This window comes from Antrostomus carolinensis, unplaced genomic scaffold (assembly GCF_000700745.2).
Source record: "Antrostomus carolinensis isolate BGI_N321 unplaced genomic scaffold, ASM70074v2 scaffold28193, whole genome shotgun sequence".
Taxonomy (NCBI): Eukaryota; Metazoa; Chordata; class Aves; order Caprimulgiformes; family Caprimulgidae; genus Antrostomus; species Antrostomus carolinensis.
Window position 1 is genome coordinate 16,672 of NW_010307701.1, and position 19,499 is coordinate 36,170.

At 43.3% G+C, this 19,499-nt stretch overlaps 1 protein-coding gene across 1 annotated transcript; it reads right to left on the reverse strand.

The window, feature by feature from the left end:
• Positions 1-324: 324 nt before the first annotated feature.
• On the reverse strand, positions 325-18,866 carry SLC37A3 (solute carrier family 37 member 3). Its single transcript, XM_010165530.1, has 14 exons — positions 18,690-18,866; positions 17,685-17,799; positions 15,203-15,295; positions 14,643-14,726; positions 13,302-13,447; positions 12,525-12,621; positions 11,318-11,402; positions 10,071-10,252; positions 7,437-7,578; positions 6,051-6,152; positions 4,082-4,129; positions 2,957-3,108; positions 1,145-1,210; positions 325-516 (listed from the first exon to the last, which is right to left on the reverse strand). The coding sequence occupies exons 1-14, from the start codon at positions 18,788-18,790 to the stop codon at positions 424-426; spliced, it is 1,506 nt and encodes a 501-aa protein (XP_010163832.1). The 5' UTR covers positions 18,791-18,866; the 3' UTR covers positions 325-423.
• Between the last annotated feature and the right edge of the window lie 633 nt (positions 18,867-19,499).

The following is a 19,499-nucleotide window of genomic DNA, read 5'->3' on the forward strand; positions in this document are numbered from 1 at the left end:
CTACCCATGAAATGCACTGTATGATTTCATGAGCACAACAGAGCATAAAAATGCATTGCAAGACAGCCTCTCTACCTTCAGTTTTAAACAGTTGACCTTTGGTCAGGACATCCAGAAATAAATAAGAAAGGGTATAGGAGTGAGGCCACCCAACAGAAGACCCTAGTGTGACTGCTGACATGGAAGAGTCTGGGACAATCTGCCAGCCCTGTGGATTGTCTAGATCAGCAGCTCCGTGATGCGGGTGGTCTCAGGACGGGTATTTGGTAATTCCCTATTGAGCTTGCAAAGGCAGGTCAACCAAGTCTTGCAGAGCCATTTTGAATTAGTCCAAACCTGGATGAAGAAACAAGCCTCCCAGAGTTTTTCTTAGTGTCCCAGCTGTCAGGTGTGTACAACTGTCCTTCCAGAGGCAAGCAGGAGTCACTCAGCCAGCGTTCGCAGGCGCCGCTCATGCAGAAGCAATCTGATCTCCCTCGCTATTAATGGTGAAATGAACAGGACTGTTGAACTCGTCTGTGAAAAGAGGCACATACAGAACAATTAGCACAGAGCAACCGTAGCTGCAGCCATTCTGCGCTCCAGCGTGCATTCAAGGCCTCCCCAAAAACATCCAGGCCAAGAGAAGTGATGACAAAGTGGCACAGCAGATGGAAGGACTAAGCCTGTAGGAAAGCTCATCTGATTTCAGCTGGAATGATCTTCTTTTCATAAAGAAGACAAGCTCTTCACCTCCTCAATGGCATTCCTCCTTGGCCACCTCTGCTGGTTACCAACGTGGCCTTTTCCCTTTGTCTGCACAGGTGCAAAGACAATTCCTGGCACTTCCATCAGGGAAGAACAGGTGAATTGTACAGCATTCACCACTGTGGCCATGCTGAGGAGATCAGGGCCTGAACGGTCTTCGCTCCCAGTGATAGACGGGCAACATGACTTTAAAGGATCCAAAATGGACCCGGTTAATTTAGACACCCCGAGGCAAAGGCACAGCACAGACCACTTGGAGCACAGACCAATGGCATCTGAGTTTGCAGCTGCTGCAGAAAGAGATTGCATGCCTAGGTCACAATTTTCAGGTTCTCACAAACACTGTCTATTGCAAATTGAACTTTGACAAGGAATTTTTAAAAAGGAGATTTCTTACCATTAAAATAAAGAAATAGAAAACCCACATCCATCCCAGGTTCTCCTGGATCAAAGACACTAGATACTAAAAAGAAAGGGGAGAAAAAAATTATTCAAACTGGGAAGACAAGCATGACTTTCAGGCATTACTCTCTCATTTTCTAGAATTTGTGGGCTGTTAACACTCCATAAAGAGCTGAGCACAAAACCTTCCAGCTGATCTTTTCCTGTCAAGAGATGACTCAGGACAGCAGCCTTTCTGTATAAAACCCCCAGTCTCAGCAAAGCAGAGATACTGTCCTGAAGCTTTACAGTAACTCATAGCAGCATAAAGACAGAACAGAACTACAGTTTCAAAGGGTGACAAATTGACTCCGCTGAATACAAGGTTTTTGCACAGAACACTGGGACATAAGTGGATGTAAGTACTCTCAGAAGAACTAAAAGCTCTAGAATGGCTTATAAATTACATGGGACGCATTTTCAAGAGCTGTGCAACCAGTAACTACTTAACCCTTCATCGTTGGCAAGACACTTCAGACTACAGTCTGTTCTGAACTGCATCCCAGTTCCACAGGACAACGAGGGCTACAAAAGAAAATGTATTCCCTATTAGCAGAGTTATATTCAGATGCTGGACAAGGGCCTCCCTTCTTCACTGCTGGGTACATTAGCACAAAACAGGATCTGAATTTCTAACATGTTCATTGTGCATTTGCTGTTATTCACACACCCCCAGAATGACATCATGGGTGTCTCTGTTGAAATAAATGCAATGTTAGAATGGGAGGCAGGTGGAATTTTTCAGAACTAAAGACCCGATTTTTATGATGACGTAAGTCTGAATGGTATGTGTGGGGGAAGACAGAAGCACTGTAGACAATGCAAGAAGAACACTGAGTAGAACAGTGTGCTTTAAGATGTTCACAAAGCACTTGTAATTTTCCATGTTTAATGGAGCTAAGCGGCATCTTTCCTACGACAGAGACTGAATGATTGTATTTATCAGGCAATCAACAGCAACTACAAACCCAAATCCCTTTCCAGAAAAGAAACTTGTATGCCTTGCCTACATCCTTGGGGTATTACCAGCACTAGAGGATGCCTGGAACAGAACTGGCTCCGATCTTTCCACTAAATCCTCCCCTCCCCAAAGCACCACTGTGTTCTTCCACATAGTTAACGCTTGTATTTGAGAAGAAAGAATGTCCCCGGTGGGCACACTGTCAGTTTCCTTTTCTGCAACAGTCTAGTCTCCAGGCCTCTGGCAGCATAGGGTAAGGACTATCAAAGCAAGTGGTGCTAGATTTACAAGGTGTAAAAGACATCCATAGATGAAAAGGGGAACCACAAATAAGAGCAAATTTTAAATTACTTTATAAACACTGTAACATTCATAACAGGCATTCTGATTTTACTCAGTTATACATGGAAACTTTACTGTAAGCAAAGGTTTTGCTATTACCTTTTAACAAAAATATCCCAAACAAACTTCAAAATATTTTATTTTCACTCTTTGTGAAGCTGACCTCTACTTGCTTTTTGGAGTTTAGGATATGAAAGTCTCTAAAATTCATTTGAATTATGAAAGTGCTATAACATTAGCACTATGAATACTTAGTTTAGTTCTTAATTAAATTGCTTCCACTGGAAGCTTAAAACACACATGTTGCCTTGGTTGTTTCTCAAAAAAAACCCCAAAAACCAACCAACCCTCTCTTTCTCTCTCTCTCTCCATGCAATTTTGGACTGAGGAACGAGCTAACATCTCTAACCATAACAGACACTTTGCCTCCTTCCCCAGACCACTGTTTTCCTTTGGTAGCCTCACCTGGCCCACTGCAGCACCAATACTGCCAGTTCCATCCACAATTCCCGTGACTGTTGCCAGAGCCTCACTGCTGCCTCTCACCAGATCCTGCCGCCCCAGGTCAGCAGAAATTGCAGAACTGATCATGTTAGAAGGGCCTCCGATGAAAAATCCTGAAAGTCCCAAGAAAACAGTCTTGGTGCAAAACAAGCATGAGGATAGATTCTACACAGAATGTCTTCAAAACACAGATTTTCTACCATGCAAAGCCCTTGGAAAAGGGTTAAGTCTAGGGACAGCGATCACAGACTAATTGTAGGTAGACATGTACCCTCGCAGCTGAAGCGTGTGGTCACGGCACACCTTGCGTACCTGAAGTACGCACACAGAAATTGCCAACAAGTGTCTTTTCATCCAACAGCAAAAATTAGGTAATGAGCTGTGGCACACTCTGCAAGAAGTCAGGATGCACCAAACTGCATACAGAAAGCCACTTCTGAACAGCATGCGTATACAAACCCTGGACATGAAGGAGATTTAGACACATTTCTGCTTTGCAGTAGTATACCCCCATGCTACAGCCTCAGGCTCTGGGGTTCATAGAGGAGATGGAAGGCAAAAAAAGCCCAAGACAGGACAGAGTTCTGAAGTAGGAGCTTTTAAAAAGAAAGGCTCTGTTCAAGCAGGCTAATCTTAATTCCATAACACAGCACAGTATGTCTGGTAGCACACAAAGCTTGGGACTTCTCACAGTACACAGGGCATTTGGGGTTCTGACATACAAACACCCTGAGATTTGAGCTGCCGCTCAGGACTTCGCCATATGTACACTTCCTCCAATACCAGATCGCTGCTAGGTATTTTGGCATAAATCCATCCTCATCATGCTGAGCCACAGCAGATCCCTCTGGTTCGAGGACATTATTCTATGCAGTATATATTCTATACCTCCCTCTGAAAGGCAGCTTTCCTACAGCTGAATTCCAAAAGTAACAGAAATTGGGCCCCAGCTTTTACTCTCTGTGCAAAAGCAGCAGAGATGGCAGCGCACAAAAATGCAATACCACCACGTGAGGCTGGTGTTACTGATTCTTCTGCAACGTATATACGTGTCTACTAGCATAACAGTGGCATTTGATAAGATACCTGTAATTGCCATGATCACAGCATTAATAGGTTTGCTGTTTGGAGAACCTGCAAGAGAAAGACCAGATGAGTGTAAATAAAACAGATGAACTTGAGAAAGCCACTTATTTAGAATCAGAAAGAAGCCTGCAAACATCCAGTTTGAACTGCCTGTTCAATTAGCTACACAGGGACAACAACTCCTATTTGACTAGAGACTTCTATAGAGATTAGTCGTACTGCAAAGGCATTTAGAGACTAAAGACCCAGAAGTTTCCCAACAGCACTTTATGTAGAAGGCACATTTGCCATTAAAATTTTGTGCCCTATTTCCATATCAGATTTGCCTGGCTCTGGGTTCCAGCCCTTGTTATGCCCCTTTCTATGACACAAAGCTCACATTTACCCTCCTTGAAAGTCCATTTGAACAGTAAAAGATTCCTCCCTCTGTCTCTCCGGGGAAGTTAACACTCAACTCAATCTCTACCACCATGAAGTATTTAGCACTTGAATCACTCTTCCACTTGTTCTGAATTTTCCAAAATATAGAGATTAGATCTGGAGGTAGTAATCCAGCAACTGCCTAAACAATGCTGCACAATCAAGTAAAAAATATAAAAGCCCATATCTTCACTCCTCCTTACAAAGCCATGCTTGGGTATTTACAAGGGCTGCTTGGCTTTCCAGGAACAGCATCATACCGTGCACATGCAGCTGGTTTTCCACTGCAGACTCTCAGTGCTTTTCAGACACTGTTTTCCCCGAAACCTCACTTCCAGGCATCACCTGAATTCCTTACTCACTGCTTCAACTTAGGGCCCACATATGGTCAAGTTACCATGGGCAGGGCAAGTGGCAGCCTTCTTTACATATGCTCAGGCTATTATTTACTCTTACGTACAACATGCAAAGGTTTCCTGGGCTGGCTGATGGAAATTTAATTATCTCACTGCAGTAACTTTGTATTATCTGTCTCAGCCTTCTGTATCTGGATGGACAGAGCTAAGCACAAGACAGTTGGACCCTCTGGCTGCTCTGCTATCTAGAACAAACTTCAAACTTTGTCAGCAATAATTTTATATTTGCTTCCAATCCACTTTTGAAAGTAATGAGTTAGCACAAGAGCCTACAAAACTCCACCAAACTCAATCCTTGCTATTTAACAATTATACCTTATTGACCTTAGTTTGAGACTGCCCGAGTAAGCCAGCATGCTTCTGAAAGGCACACTTCACTGTTCATGTCCATCTCTGGCAGCAATCTCTGTCCACAGAGCTCAAAGTGCTCTATAAAAGTTGGTCTGTATCACCACTCCATTTTGGAGGAAGACACAGGGCAGAGAAACGGCATCCCAGTGAGTTAAAGCACTCTAGTACGACAGGACACCACATCTGAAGACCCAAAACTGTAACCCGTAGAAGAGCTTCATAGATGTTCCATGGACATGAGATGCGCCTGTCTCTTCATACTCAGTTTTCCTGACAGACTCATTTCAATAACCAGTCACCAAGAACTATACCCATTATAAAAGATGCAGAAACTCTTCAATTTCCCCACTTACAGAAGTTTAAGTGTTGAAGACTAAGAGCTTCTGCCTCTTTGTAGTGTATATATACTCCAGCACAGATCTGTCTGCAGATTCTCTTTCCTCTTACTACAGGGATGCACCTGAGATTTCCTGCTCTGACAGGTGTGGTGTTGATACAATGATGATGCCAAAAATCTCACTGACACTAGAGAAGGACCAGTAGTGTAACTCACCAGTACAGGGAAATCCAACCACACAGCTAATTCTTTTCCACCTCATTAACCAGAGAACAGATTTATTCCTGTGCAGTGCCACACTTCAGGCAAAATAGAACAAAAGGCATCATCCTGATCCAGAAGCAGTTTCAAGACCAGAAAATACAATTAGAACAGGCTGTGCTCTGGTTCTCTCCAAGTACTACTGAACGAACCTCTTATCACTGCGCAGCAAAAGCATACTCACGGCTGTATCCAAAAAGAGAGCCTACAGCAAAGAGCAGGCTAATTGCTAGCACGGGGGCTCTCTTCTGAAGCACATCAGAAATCAAGCCCTGGATAGTCCCACCTAAAACAAACAAACAAACAAACAAACAAACAAATCACCAATAGTTTCAGGATGCTTATTACACCTTGAGCAAAACTCATTTTACTGAGTGCAGTGGCCTCTTACCTTCACATCAATACGCATTCTCTCTAAAATCCTGAAAACTAAGTCACCTGCCCTGACTGCCCCAGACACAGAGACATCAGTAAACTTAAGGGGCTCAGACAGAGCAGGGAAAACTACTCATACTGCTTTCCCAGGAATTTATTACTTCTTTTTTTCTGGCACACAACTAGCCAATGCTCCTGCATTCCTTTTCCTTCCCCTATAGGACCATCACAGCTCTAGGATCACCACCACTCTGGATGTAAGCAAGCTTAACACCGTGGCTGGTTTCTTTAGCAGAAAGTGGAGGAAAAGGCAGTTCTTTTTCACAGGGAAAGTATTAGCATACAGGGGCCCGACATTCCCTGCTGTTTCACCTACTTAGGGTAGGAGCACTTAATTGCAACAAATGCTGAGAGCTGATAAATATCACCTTATGTATCATTGCTGCCTCTGCAGGAACTGCTCTGCTGGTAAAAAACAGAAAGTTGAGAAAGCCTAACATAGAAAAGGCTACAGAGTCAGAAAAACCTGACCCTAAAACCAGACCAAAACAAGGATGTCTATTCTAGGAAAGCTAACTGGACAAGGTAATAAAGCAAGAAACTGAGCACAGGAGAGTGGAAGCCTAAACACATATACAATAGTTCTTTATTCTGGAGGAACAGGGTCAGATTTTGCAGCCAGCAAAACAAGTGCAATTACATTTTATTTCTGAACATAACACAGTTGTGCCTGCTCTGCTGAGATCTGTGCTGAGTCTGCTCTTAAAAATACAGGTCAGAAAGGACAGTACAGAACCCACTGAGTTCAGATCTAAGCTCTCCCTCAAGGGTGCCTGTCAGAAAGGAAGCAACAAGCAGCAAGGACACCATTTTGTACACAGTACTTTTCAAGAAGTCCTAGTGAGTAAAGAAAAATGCCCAGTGGGGACAATGTCCAAGAATACAAGGTGTGCTTTAAACTATATGTAAACTTTTTAGGGGGCTCACATACTCTGTGTTTTAGGGAAAAAAACCAAAACACAACCCCAAAAAACCTAAACCAGCCAAGCAGCCACACACATCACTAGCCTTTTCATATATTCAGTAAACAGCTAGATCCAACTGAACATGACTGCTCTGAGCTGCCTTTGCTGTCTTTCATTTTCAAACACCAGCAGGATAACTGCAGGAAGACATCGTTCACTTGTTCACTCACCTATGATTCCTCCCACATCATACCAGATCGAGAGCTGGTCAGCTTCTGCTTCTTTCCATCCAAAGTTGTTGCTGAGGTAGAAGGGCAGCCAGAAGAAAAAGGAGTAATTCACCAGTTTCAAGCAGGCATAGGCTAAAGAGTACTGGAACAAAGAGAGGGCCAGCAAGCAGTTAGTGAGAAATGCAAACAGTGTTCCTGCTTCTTCCCATTAAGCTCTGTATCCAGCTGAAGCTCTCAGGGGAAAGTGCTTCTGCATTTCATGTAAGAAGGCAGCATTATGAAAGCTTAATGCTGAACATCAAAGGAACCCAGGAATACAAAAATGGCTGTCAAGGAGGTTATTTTCTTTTCACTGAATGCAATGGGTTAAAACATTTTCAGTGTAATCTTGAGAGGAAATAACACCAGGCTTCAAAAACTGAAGGAAATTTAATTCACCTTCTGAAGATAAGGGAGCCAACCATGTGACATGAAACAAGCTTGAGATTTAGTCATCTGTGCATCATGCTGAGAAAAGTTATGCGAAGTAGTTCCTCTGTGCTATCTTTTGCTGTTCAGAAGGCTCATCTGCTTACAGCACCAGAAGAGAAAGCTTCATTCATACCCTCCAGGACACAAGATGAAAGGCTTGGCCAAGGCCAAGCACATGCCTCCAAACCCAACAGCTGAGACAACCTCCTGCTTTTGGCTGCTGGGCTCAGGTTCTCCTTAGCTAACAGGAGATCTCCTCCTTAAGAGCTTTCACGTGAGTGGCAAAGATTTGTCCTCTGGGATTGCTGGCCCAGCAGGCAGAGGGACAAGGCACACTATTTCAGTAAGGCCTCCTGATAAACACCAACACAGCAGTTCAAGGAAGCCATGTTTGAGGAGGTAAACAAGGATGAAGGCAGAAAAAACAGCCTACTAGAATCACAGCTTTTGAGACTGTATGTATATGTGTATGTACACACTTGTCTTTGAATTTCAAAAAGCAGATCTTTTTATATCTTAAACTCCAAAAAATCATCTCTTCTGAGTTTATATTATTTTAATAGATACATCATTTTTAGCTGTATTATTAATGCTTTTCCACTCTTCCAGGACACAAACTAATCTCTACCATACATGTAAGACACAGGGATGTTTGGTAGAGTTGTCCTGCCTCTGGGTGTGAAAAGTGCACTGTATGAAGCAATATTTATTACAACATGCTGAGAAACTGTCTACCAGATTGTCTGACTGATTAAACACTGAATTTCTAGATGCTCAGGAGAAAACTTCCGTACTAAAACTCTTCCACCATATCACTCAGCAGGAGAAGGAACCACAGAAAAAATATGAAAAATAAAGCCTTTGTAGAATCTTGACAAGGCTTTGGAGGTTCTCTCAGTATCTGGTCTCTCACTGATCTGACACAGTGTCCTGGTTTGGCTGGGCACTGATCTGACATCAGATAAAACTCACAGACTCTGGTGTTCATGTTGCTGGGTTAACGCACAGAACACGTCCTCAAAATCCCAAGTACAGAAACAGCAGCATCAGTTGTACAGTACATCTGTAGTTCTGGCCAATGAAAAAAAGTCACACATCAATTAAGACAGCCTCCCCCACTAAGAAATTTTGCCTAAAGGTTCTTTAGCACCGTTCTTAGCACTACCAAAAACAAGCCATAGTTTTTACGGTATTTAGCCAAATTAGGAAAGAACTCAAGATGGATAAGCTTTCTTTTGCCGTCCCTCAACTAAGGTCTTAACAGCAGAACTGTGGCTGTCCAGCACTCTAAACACTGACAATCCACCCCTCCCTTCCAGATTTTGTGTTGGCATAATCACAACAGCCAACTGCTTCACCCACTAAGGGTATCTGACAATACTGTCCATTCAGTAGTCCCCCTTCGCGACTAAATCCAGACAGTTCACACTGTATTACTGAGCCAGCCACTCTGCCCCACTTCTTGTACTGGTTCCAGTATTCAGGGGGCACAGAGCCCACTGACACAGAAAGTTAACATTGTTTTTTAATGGCAGGTTTATTTTTCAGCTCAACCAAATCCATTAATTGGGCAATACTGCTGATGTAGAAGTACAAGTTCTCACACACGGGACAGGATGAGGATCTGTGGAAACTGCATCACTAGGCCTTGTGTCCAGTTGTTTATAAAAAATGCACATACTTTGCCACATGTTACATCGTGCTGATTGAGGCTTTTGAGGCCAGCTTTCTGCTTTAAGGCAACTAAAAAAACCCAAACTGCAGTATCAGTGCCACAGAGTTCTGTGTGATGCTCAGCTATCAGTGAGAATCCCATTCCTCAGGGCAGTGTAGCTACCTTACCAAGAAAGCATTCTACAGCCACCTTTGCTCATGGCCTCCCTTCTCCATTCAGCAGCAAAAAGGGTGGGATCCTCCTGCCCTTAGCTGGCTCGTTATATGCACTAAATGAAGCAGGAGTTCGATGAGAAGAGCAACATGCAGCCACACACCCGAACGGTACGATGATCCATGCGCAAGGTTTTAACAGCGTAAGAAGTCAAATGTCAACAACTACAGCACATGGCCAACGTACTAACAATGATGTCAACAAATGCCAACACCACAAAAAGTCAGCTTCTTGTTTAACAATATAAGTCAGATCTCAAGAATCTGTGTCCTCACCAGTACTACACCCGGAAGGCAACAAGCCTGGAAAAAGCCAATGGCCTTTGGCTGGTTGTCAGCATCAGTTGTTTGAACAGAGTAATTCTGGTCATCATCTTCTGCATCATCACTGCCCATTAGAGGTCTGTTGGCATCTTCCTCCACACTGCTGTCATCATCCGCTCCAAGCTCAGGGAGGCCTAAGTTTTACAAGGGATATGCAACAGGAAAAACGGACCAGAGCCTGCTTACCCTCTCCCCACTCTAAAGCTATGCTCGCTTCTTTTAAGCAATTCTCCCTTCTAGCAATGCCCTTGCTGTCCCATACCTCCATCCTCCTTTGGCTTAGAAACTCTTCTAGATGGTGCTCTGCAGTGTTGCCAGTTTCTACCCTTTGTCTTCTAGCGCTCTTGAAAGTATTCTGTCTGATCCTGGCGTCGGCTTTTGTCTGTTCTGAGTGTCTGGCCATTCGTTGGAAGACACAACAAATTAGTGCATTTCCCCCCTTCTTTAGTGGTTGGGATCCTGGCTACCACTTCCCTTGGGCGTGGAGGCCGAGTGCACCAGCAGCTCCTCAGACAGCTGCTGCCTGTTAACGCCGCCACTGGAACGGAAACCCTAGGAACTGCCCTGCACTTTCTGGGCTGCTGAGAGCTCTTACGAGCACTCTTTATGGTGGCTTTAGTGCTACCAACTTTATAGCCTTTGCAGGCACCTGGGAAACCTCCTCTATGGCCCCGTCAAAGCCCCAAAGTTCTTTTGTTTTCCTGTTACACTTTGGCTTGCCTACTGTCTTCTCAGAGGATCATATCCAACTTGAGAGCTATTTAACCAGCTGCAGGAGGCCTGCAGACAAAAAAGTACCTTCCCTTCCCACTGCACAGTTAAGGCTTACCACAGTTTTCTCCTACAATAGCCAGTTATCGGTTTGCCTACTGTTTCTTTAAAAAAAACCCAAACAAACCGATTTTCCAGGTGAAGAAAACCTGATAATTAGGGACATCCTAATGGAGATGTTAGAGCTAGGCTGTTTTATTTAGCTTTCTAAAATAACCAGACCCTATACAAATGATGTACAGTGGTATCTAGTGTGATCTTGGCAAGTAAAGCATTTGCTCCATTAAATACACTAAAGTGCAAGACCATATTATAAGAGCCCTGAGGGTAAGTGCTGTCAGAACGAGCAGTACTTCTAGTACTACATGGAAAGCTGCAGATCTGCTTTGCATGAAGGGATTGAAATGCTACAGCCCTCTTCTACTTACCCACTTCCTTTGGTGAAGTCAGGAGCCCAAAGAAGACAACAACTCCTCCAGCAAACTGTACTGAGGCAGTCACCAAGAAAGCATACTGAAGATAAACAAATAAACAAATGGTTATTTTTAAAAACACTTTCAGTGACTTAGGCTTCCCTGACTAAGGAGCGTTTCCTTCCATTCCAACCTTGTCAGAAAGTAAACACAGCTACAACCACCCAGACTACATCTATAAAACTTGGAAACAAGCGATCTCTGCATCTCCTGAACAGATTTGGTTCATCTGGGCTGAAAGACCACATAGAAACAGCTGTTTTAGCATACTGAGGTGACAGCAGCAATGAAGGAGCTCAGCCAACACAACCACAGATCCAGCTATATTGGAAGGGACTGCTCAAAGAAGGCTCAAACATCAAAATCAGACCAGGTTGCTCAGGGCTTTGTTCAATCAGGTCCTGAAATTCTCCAAAGAGAGATCCTCCAGGCTCTGGCCCCTCGTTACAATGCCTAACTAACTTCACAGTGAAATAGTTTTCCAAACACCCAGTTGGAACCATCCCTGCTTCACTTTACACCCACTGCTTTTCAGCGCTCTCACCACGCAACCCAGGAAAGAGTCTGGCTCTGATTTCTCAGCAATCTTCTCACAGGCTTTGGAAGGCTGCTATTTGGTACCCTAAGCCTCCTCATCCCTGGAGTGACAAGCTCAGCTCTGTTAGCCTCTCCTCATAGGTCACAGGCTGCGAGATGTGCTGGTTCACTTACATTCCCTGTATTCAACTGCCTGCCTGACACACTGCAGCAACACGGTGCATATCTGGCCTCCTCCCAGTTACAGAAGCTATGCTTCCATGCCTGGCAGAACTTCACTATTATTCATCAGCACTGACTTCAGTTAAGCAAGAATCTGTGATGGATGAGCACTTTAAGCCACCCAAATCAGAAGAGGGTATACTATGACACTAGGGCTCTTCAATAACATCAGTCCCGTTTACAGAGAAGTTGCAGGCTCATTTCTCCCAACTTGGAAGGGTCAGGAAAGGAAAACCCTTTCTATTCTGCCTACTATTCTGCCTTCTGTTCCCTACCAGGGAATCCAGGAAGATGAAACTGGACACTGTGAGCCTGTTATCCCTCAGAGACAGGACGAGTAACTAGTCTCTCATAATCCAATCAGACATGCAGTCCAAGCTAGAATCCAGACAGCAATACCTACCTCATAGCCATACTTGAGAACACAGGAGGCAAGGAATGCCCCAAGGATATTTCCCACAGATGCACAGGCACTCCAGAGTCCAAACACAAAACCTCTCCTGCAGAAGAGGAAGAAAATTTGGAAAAGGCAATGTAGGTAGAGGTCACATCAGGAGCAAAACAAAGATACAACATTCAAGTGAACTTAACTGACAAATAAAGTTACAGCATTCCCCCAGTCCACTTCAAAGTGTCTCAAAGGTCACTTAGAATAACTTGAGGATACCAAACAGATAAGTGAGGAATGTTCTATCCTGAAGCACCTGGGCTACAGCAGAGGCGAGCTGGCAACAACAGGGTTACAAGATATGGCTAGGGCGCATCTGCAATACCCCAAAGTGACAGAGTTGAACCCACAATGAGTCAGTTTCCATTTGATCTATTTGATCAAATCCATTCTATCAAGTCTAGACTTGATCAAATCAAGTCTATCCATTTGATCAGTGGTAAGCAGACAGAAACAGGTTTTCCAGTGGCATGAAAATGCAAAATCAGCCACTCTGCACTACAGGACTTTTGAAGTTTGAACCTCTGCCTTTAACACACACAACTGTGTTCACACCAAGCTGTTCTGTGATTCCAGACCAAAAAAAAAAGTCACAAGTAAGGCACATTTCATCCCATATAACTTTAACTTCGATTCTGACCTAACAGTTGGCCTTTTTGGTTTGAGACTTCCAGCTCAATCTGCTACTGAGCAGGTCAGATAAGTGAGTCACTGAAAAAAAACTCAACTTACCCAGCTTTTCCAAACCAATTGCCCATGACAGCAACCACACAGGGCCAGCCAGTGGACTGCAGCAAGCCATTCACAACCCAGAGACAGCAGTAGAACCACTTGTTGTAGAAATGCAGCCATTCTGTGAGCGTGCCAAAGAAGAATACCTGGGGGGAGGGGGCGGAAAGAACACAGAAGAAGCCCTGAGGCTACTGCTGAAAGCCAGGCAGGAGTGGGGTCCTAAAAGAAGTAACATTTCAGGGAGAAGGACCCCTGCAGGGGCCAGGCCAGAGGCAAGCCTGGCATTGTTTAAGAAACAGCTCAGAACTAATAGCACCCTCTGCTGAGGCACCACTGCACTGACTCCAGAGCCCAAACAACTCCAGAGACAAATATGCTGTCAGTGCACTTCCACTCCAGAAGACTTTTATCTCTGTAAACAGCACAGTTATAACAGGAGAGGGGAAGAGAGAGACAAATACTTTCAGTAACAACATTAAAAATACAGTATCCTCCTGATCTGCTATTGTACTGACATTCAAATCCACAAGGCTCTATGCAAACACAAAACCCTCAGCAGTCATTTATCTTAGCAAAATTTAACATAAATACTACAGTCAGGTCTCAAATTACTAAGAGCCCTAACCCAAACTAGCCAAAATAAACACACTTGGTGGCAAACCGTGCTTGATGCATGTTTGTGGTCATGTGTTTGCAGAACGCAATAGGCCATAGTGGGGTTTGTAGCCACTGGGTAAATCAAAAGCTCTCCACGCATTTTACCACGACTTGAATAACCAGAAAACCACTGAGATAAAACTGATTCACATTCATCTGCAGTGGCTTGAACCTGAAGAACTCTTTTGTTTTAAGAGGATATTCTTTTTTGACACATCATAAATTATAAAATAACTAGATGAATGCTTAATATTGTTAGCATGTCCTTTAAAGAAGGGTGGAAAGATTGCAGTTGGAAGCAAAAACCCTTGATGACAACATACGTGGGCTGGAAGAACACTCATAGCACAAAACAATCCCAATAAGTCCAAATACACCAATCTTGTACAAAAGCTGCTCATCAAGTCTCTAGACGGTGCCTCAAACTTAGGAATTTCCTCATGACACAGTATCCATAAATAGACATTTCAGGAAGAGGTGAGTCATCTAGCATAGCTCTATGCTTTAGACAATGCAAAAAGTGCATCCAGGACACAGTTTTGCACACAGACGTTGAGATCACTGATGTACAGCTACAGCTCATAGGCAGATTCACTCAGAAACAGCCTCTCCTCCTCTAAAGTAAATCCCTATCCAGAAGCCCTAAGACAGATTTCTAAATCACACTAGCATGTTCTGACTTACCACTAGAGCAGAGGAACACATGCCAAAAGACAAAACCCAGCGTAAATTCAGGCGATCCCCAACTATGCCGCTGACAAAGAGACCCTAAGAACAAAATACAGCATTAAATGAAGCCACAAGATTTCTATCTGTTATCTGTAAGAATTAAAATTATGTACAAGAGCCAAGGTGGTCCAGACATTGTTGTTAACCAAATTACAGTTTGATTCTAACCACTTCTTCCACCACCAAAGAAACCCTGCTCATAGTGGTTCATTTAATTTCTTACTTTTAAAAACTTCAGCTGAGAACTCCTGGAGAGATAAAATTAGCCCTCCCACCCCCTGGAGACAGGGGTGTGAGAAATTCTGATGTGATGGTATTTCTCTTGCATTTGTTAACATGAATCTTCACATGGGCAACAGGCATGGGCAGAAGAGAAACTGAAGGAAAAAAACCCGCTCCTGAATTAAGGTTTTTAACTGCATTAGTGCTAGGCAAGTCCAAGAAGAAGATCCTGTTTATTCCCTCCAAATTAAGATTCAACCACAGTTTAGCAGCTTTGGGTTAGTTTTACTCACCACAGCATAGGAAAACAAGAAGATAGTGTCCAATGTCCCCAAGAAGAGAGTTGCTTCTTCTGCATTAGGAAATAAATGGCTGCTATTCCAGAGCTACAGAGAGAAAATTTTATCAGGTAGAGGTATAGCTCATTCTACTCTTTTTTGACAGAAACCCCAACTCCAAAGCAGAACAGCATCTTGCTCCAGCAACCTCCCACTCCTCCAACACTTTAATTATCAAATCAAGAACAATTCTGGCATTATCTCCTGCACAAAATGTCCACTGCCACTTCAATTCACTTCTGAAGGGCAAGCTAGCAAACCAGAAGTGAGAAATGCTTGTGTCACCTAGATCAAGACGAATGACTGTCAAAACAAACCCTACTTCTAACAAGCATGCAACTGTTAGACAGCTTCTTACACAGAAACACTGATGAGCATCTTAATGAATAATACAATAAAGGCATATTCTGTTTTATGTGCAGTGTCTCTTCTGTACTTATCATGCTGTCTTCACTAAATGAATAATTCCCTTAAAGTATTTGTGGCAGCAACCATAATAAGCAATGACAGGCCACAAACAGAAAAGAAAACACAAAAGGAACAAGGGGAAAAAATAGACTGGTTGGAAACTATTTACAATGAACTCCATTCACCAATGTTGTTTTTTGTGCTTACCCTGAGTTTCATTTTACTTTCAATATGATCAAAAAAGGGAAAATTGTCCCCAAACTAAGATTAGTGACATCCACTGAAAATAGCAAGCTTTGAGGATGACTTGAAGAACAAATAAAGTTAATCAGGACAATTTTCTTCCCTCCTCACCATGCCCACATTAGAAAACAAACAAATAAACCCAATCCAGACCTGACCTATGGACGCACCTAACTCGAATATCATCAGGTTTAGTCTGATTCTGCCTCTCCAGGAGAACATCCTGTACAAACAACACTAATTACACATCCACTTAGTTTAAAAGATGTAACATTGGGAAGACCTACTGAGGCTTAAGGCTTCTGCTTAAGTCTCATGCATCCAAGAAAACTAATAAATCCCTTGAAAAATTCCTTTTGCCACTTGAGGCCACCAATACCTGCTTACACAAGTAGTTTTCAACTTTTAACCAGAGATATCTGGAGGTCCAAAAGCTATTAAGAGTCTTGGAAAGACAAGAGAATCAAATCTTTTGTCATTAGGCTTCAACTAATTAAACAACCTCCCCAGAACTCAGAAATCTTTAAAGGCTGAGAATTATAGATCTAAGCTGTCCTTCTAATAAAATCATACTAGGGCCTATGCACAAAGCAACTGAAAAACATTTTCTTATACTTTAATAAAATATTTTTAAGTATAAAAATAAAGAACTGTAGTAAGTGACTTCTCTGTTCATGTCCTTAATCTGTTCTATCAATTTCCCAAAATGCACTTACCTGACATAAGCTAAATTGATACCAAAAGGCCCATTTTGACCATTTTTCTTGATCAGACACATACACCTCAACAACCAGCAAACACTAAATCATCTGTATTAAAAAAAAAGATCAAAACAGCTTCCAAAATATACTAGTTGTTTGAATGTCAGTTAAGGAACTAAATATAAATACCTTGTAGTTCATTTCAGCATCCCTGAGATGCTGACTCCTTTCTGCTGTACTATAAAATCCTGAACACATTACAGGCCCGATTTACTGTTTACAGTTATCACAAAAAGTCAGCATTAATCATCCCTCAAACGTTCCAGTAACCGATGATTTCTAATGCAGGCAACACCCAAGCAACTGACTTGGGACTCCTCGCTCTAATAGATCTCACAGCCCATCACAAAGCTGTTAAGGTAAGATTTCTTCTACTTCTCAAAAGCATTGGGACGAGCCACTGCTGAAAACAAACACGCCCATAAAATTTAGACTACAGGTAGGAGCCAGGAGGTAGTTCCTGAATGCTCATTTGTGAGGCAGAAGCACTATACAACTTCCTTTTCTGCAAGCAAATACTGCTAAAACTCCCACCACTGTCACTGAAGTTAGGATTTTACAGACAAGGGGTACTGGATGTTCAGCCTTTTTAGAAGTCAGACCTTTCAGATGCAAAATAAAATGTCATTCTTCAAGCTCAGGAAAAGCAGCTAGCACTTTCAGATAGCTTTCTTCTCTCCTACTCTGGCTATCCTTTTAACACAGTGTCAGCCACAGCCAGAGTTTTACAGAGATTAAGCCCATTAACTGCCCTCATTCACTGCCTCCAACACTTCAGAGGTGTGGTCCCTCTTTCCCCCTCCTCCCCCACCTCCATGCTGCTGGATCCTACAGAGACCCTCCTGGGGTCCCCATTTCCATTGGAACACTGTAATTTCTCGAGATGTTTCTCTCTATTTCACCATCACCTGATGATCCAGAAAACTACAACTCAGACACCTGAAGTTCCTGCTCACATTCTGAGAAGTGTCCCTGATGGAAGTTACTCATCTTTCTTTGCACTTGCCCAACCTCTGTGTCCTTACCTCATAGGGCCTGAGCTCAGGGGCCGTGCTGTTCAGGCAGGAGGGAGTCCATTGGCTGGAGATGCTGACTTTGACATTACTGAACGTCTTTCTGGAAGCATGGAGCAGGGAATAACTGCCAGAAAACAAACAAGCACAGGTTGACCAAATCTCCTCTGGAGGTCAAGGAGGAAAGGGTAGGGACTCAAAATACAGATATATGCTGTCTAAGCAGGCAGCAAGTCAAAGCACTGCCAGTTTTGGACATAGCATTCAGCAGTGGGAACCCCCAAATTATGGGTACACACACTGATTTTAGTGGGGAGTTGCAAAATAGGGTCTTGACTGGAAAGGACCTCTTCTTTTATTTTCAAAAGAGAAGGTGACTATGCAACAACAATTATGTACCTCGGGGGGAGGGGAACAAAAAACAAACCAACCAATACAGAGAAAATGCACTAATCTAACTAACCACCATTACAAGTGCTCTTCCAGAGACCAATTAGGTATCAGTAGCAAAATAAACTCATGAAGATCAAAGGATATCAGGGAGGCAAAGTCTGTAAGGAGAGGCAGTATGGTATTCCAGCTGTTGTCAGAATATCTCTGCAAACAGCACTTTCAGGAGAGAAGAGGACCCCGGAAGCAATGACAGCATGTTCCATCAGTCCGAACAGGCATTAGAGTTCTGAGCATCAGGGTTTGCTTCCTTCCTTGTTTCAGCTAGTTCCTCCCCACACTCACCCACATTCACCCCTCTGCAACAGACTGCTGGCACTTGGCACAGTCAGCCTCACCTTTGGTGTGTGTTTGTGGTTGGATTCCCCACAGGCATAGCACACACGGCTCCACTACCACGGGACTCCCAAACCAGCAGACACTACTAGCTTTTAAGTTTGTTTTCAAGGCTCACAGTCAAAGGTTAAGACTATTTCCCTACCTTCACTGTTCTTCTTTGGACATGCCCTTACCTCTCCAAATTCAGCAAGATGAACACTTCTCTGTGCAGAGATACACTCAACCTACCTGAAGAAGGTGAGCAGGAACACAACAATATGATGGTGGGTAAAATGGGACACAAGGCCTCTGTTTGCAGGTTGCCTTTGTAAGCTTCCAGGCAACGCCATCCTCCTGGCAGCCCTACTCCTGCTCCTGTCCTTGGCCACAAAGGCTGGATGGTGATTAGGTCATTTTTCTTCTCACTTAAACAGAAGGAGGTGAGAGGGAGTAAAAAGAAAACATACTTGAATTAGAACACATGTAGAAATAAAGCTGTGTTCCCCGAACAGCTGCAGTTCAGCAAGAACAACTCTATGCTGTTCCTTCACAATTTGTTTCACATCACTACCTATCTAATAATCTGTCCATTCCTTGTCACCTTCTATGACTAGAAATGTCTTTTTACTCCTATTTGCCTAGTACCCCCGTGGTTATCCTTCAACCCATTTGGTTTTTGTTCCCCTCCTAGCAGATGCCTCTTCAGTGCCCATCACCAAAGGTGTTTCCCCAGGATCTACCAGCTTCCAGCGCTCCTATGTTAAAGGCCATTCTGCACCTTTTACATTCATGGTGCACTACAGAGCAGTCATACATAGCTTAACTTTCCATTGCCACCTGGCTGGCTACAGACTGGTGAATAACTCAAGAGAGCAGCACCTGGTTAGTGCTGGGGAATGGTTTTGGATCCAACTGCCTCTTTAAGATGTTGTTGAAAGAACATACCCAGGAGTGGACTTGCACATCTGGAATGAGGAAAGTAACTGTGAGGACAGCACTGAAATCCAGCAGCCAGACTCTCCGCCTGTTCATTCCCAAGCCCTACATTACAGCTCCACC

Coding starts and splice junctions, on each gene's coding strand:
- SLC37A3 (XM_010165530.1), bottom strand. CDS start 18,790: ATGGCGTTGCCTGGAAGCTTACAAAGGCAACCTGCAAACAGAGGCCTT. Junction 17,800..18,689: donor TTCCTGCTCACCTTCTTCAG/GTAGGTTGAGTG, acceptor GTTTTCTGGCAG/TTATTCCCTGCTCCATGCTT. Junction 3,109..4,081: donor TGTGATCATGGCAATTACAG/GTATCTTATCAA, acceptor TGGGACTTTCAG/GATTTTTCATCGGAGGCCCT.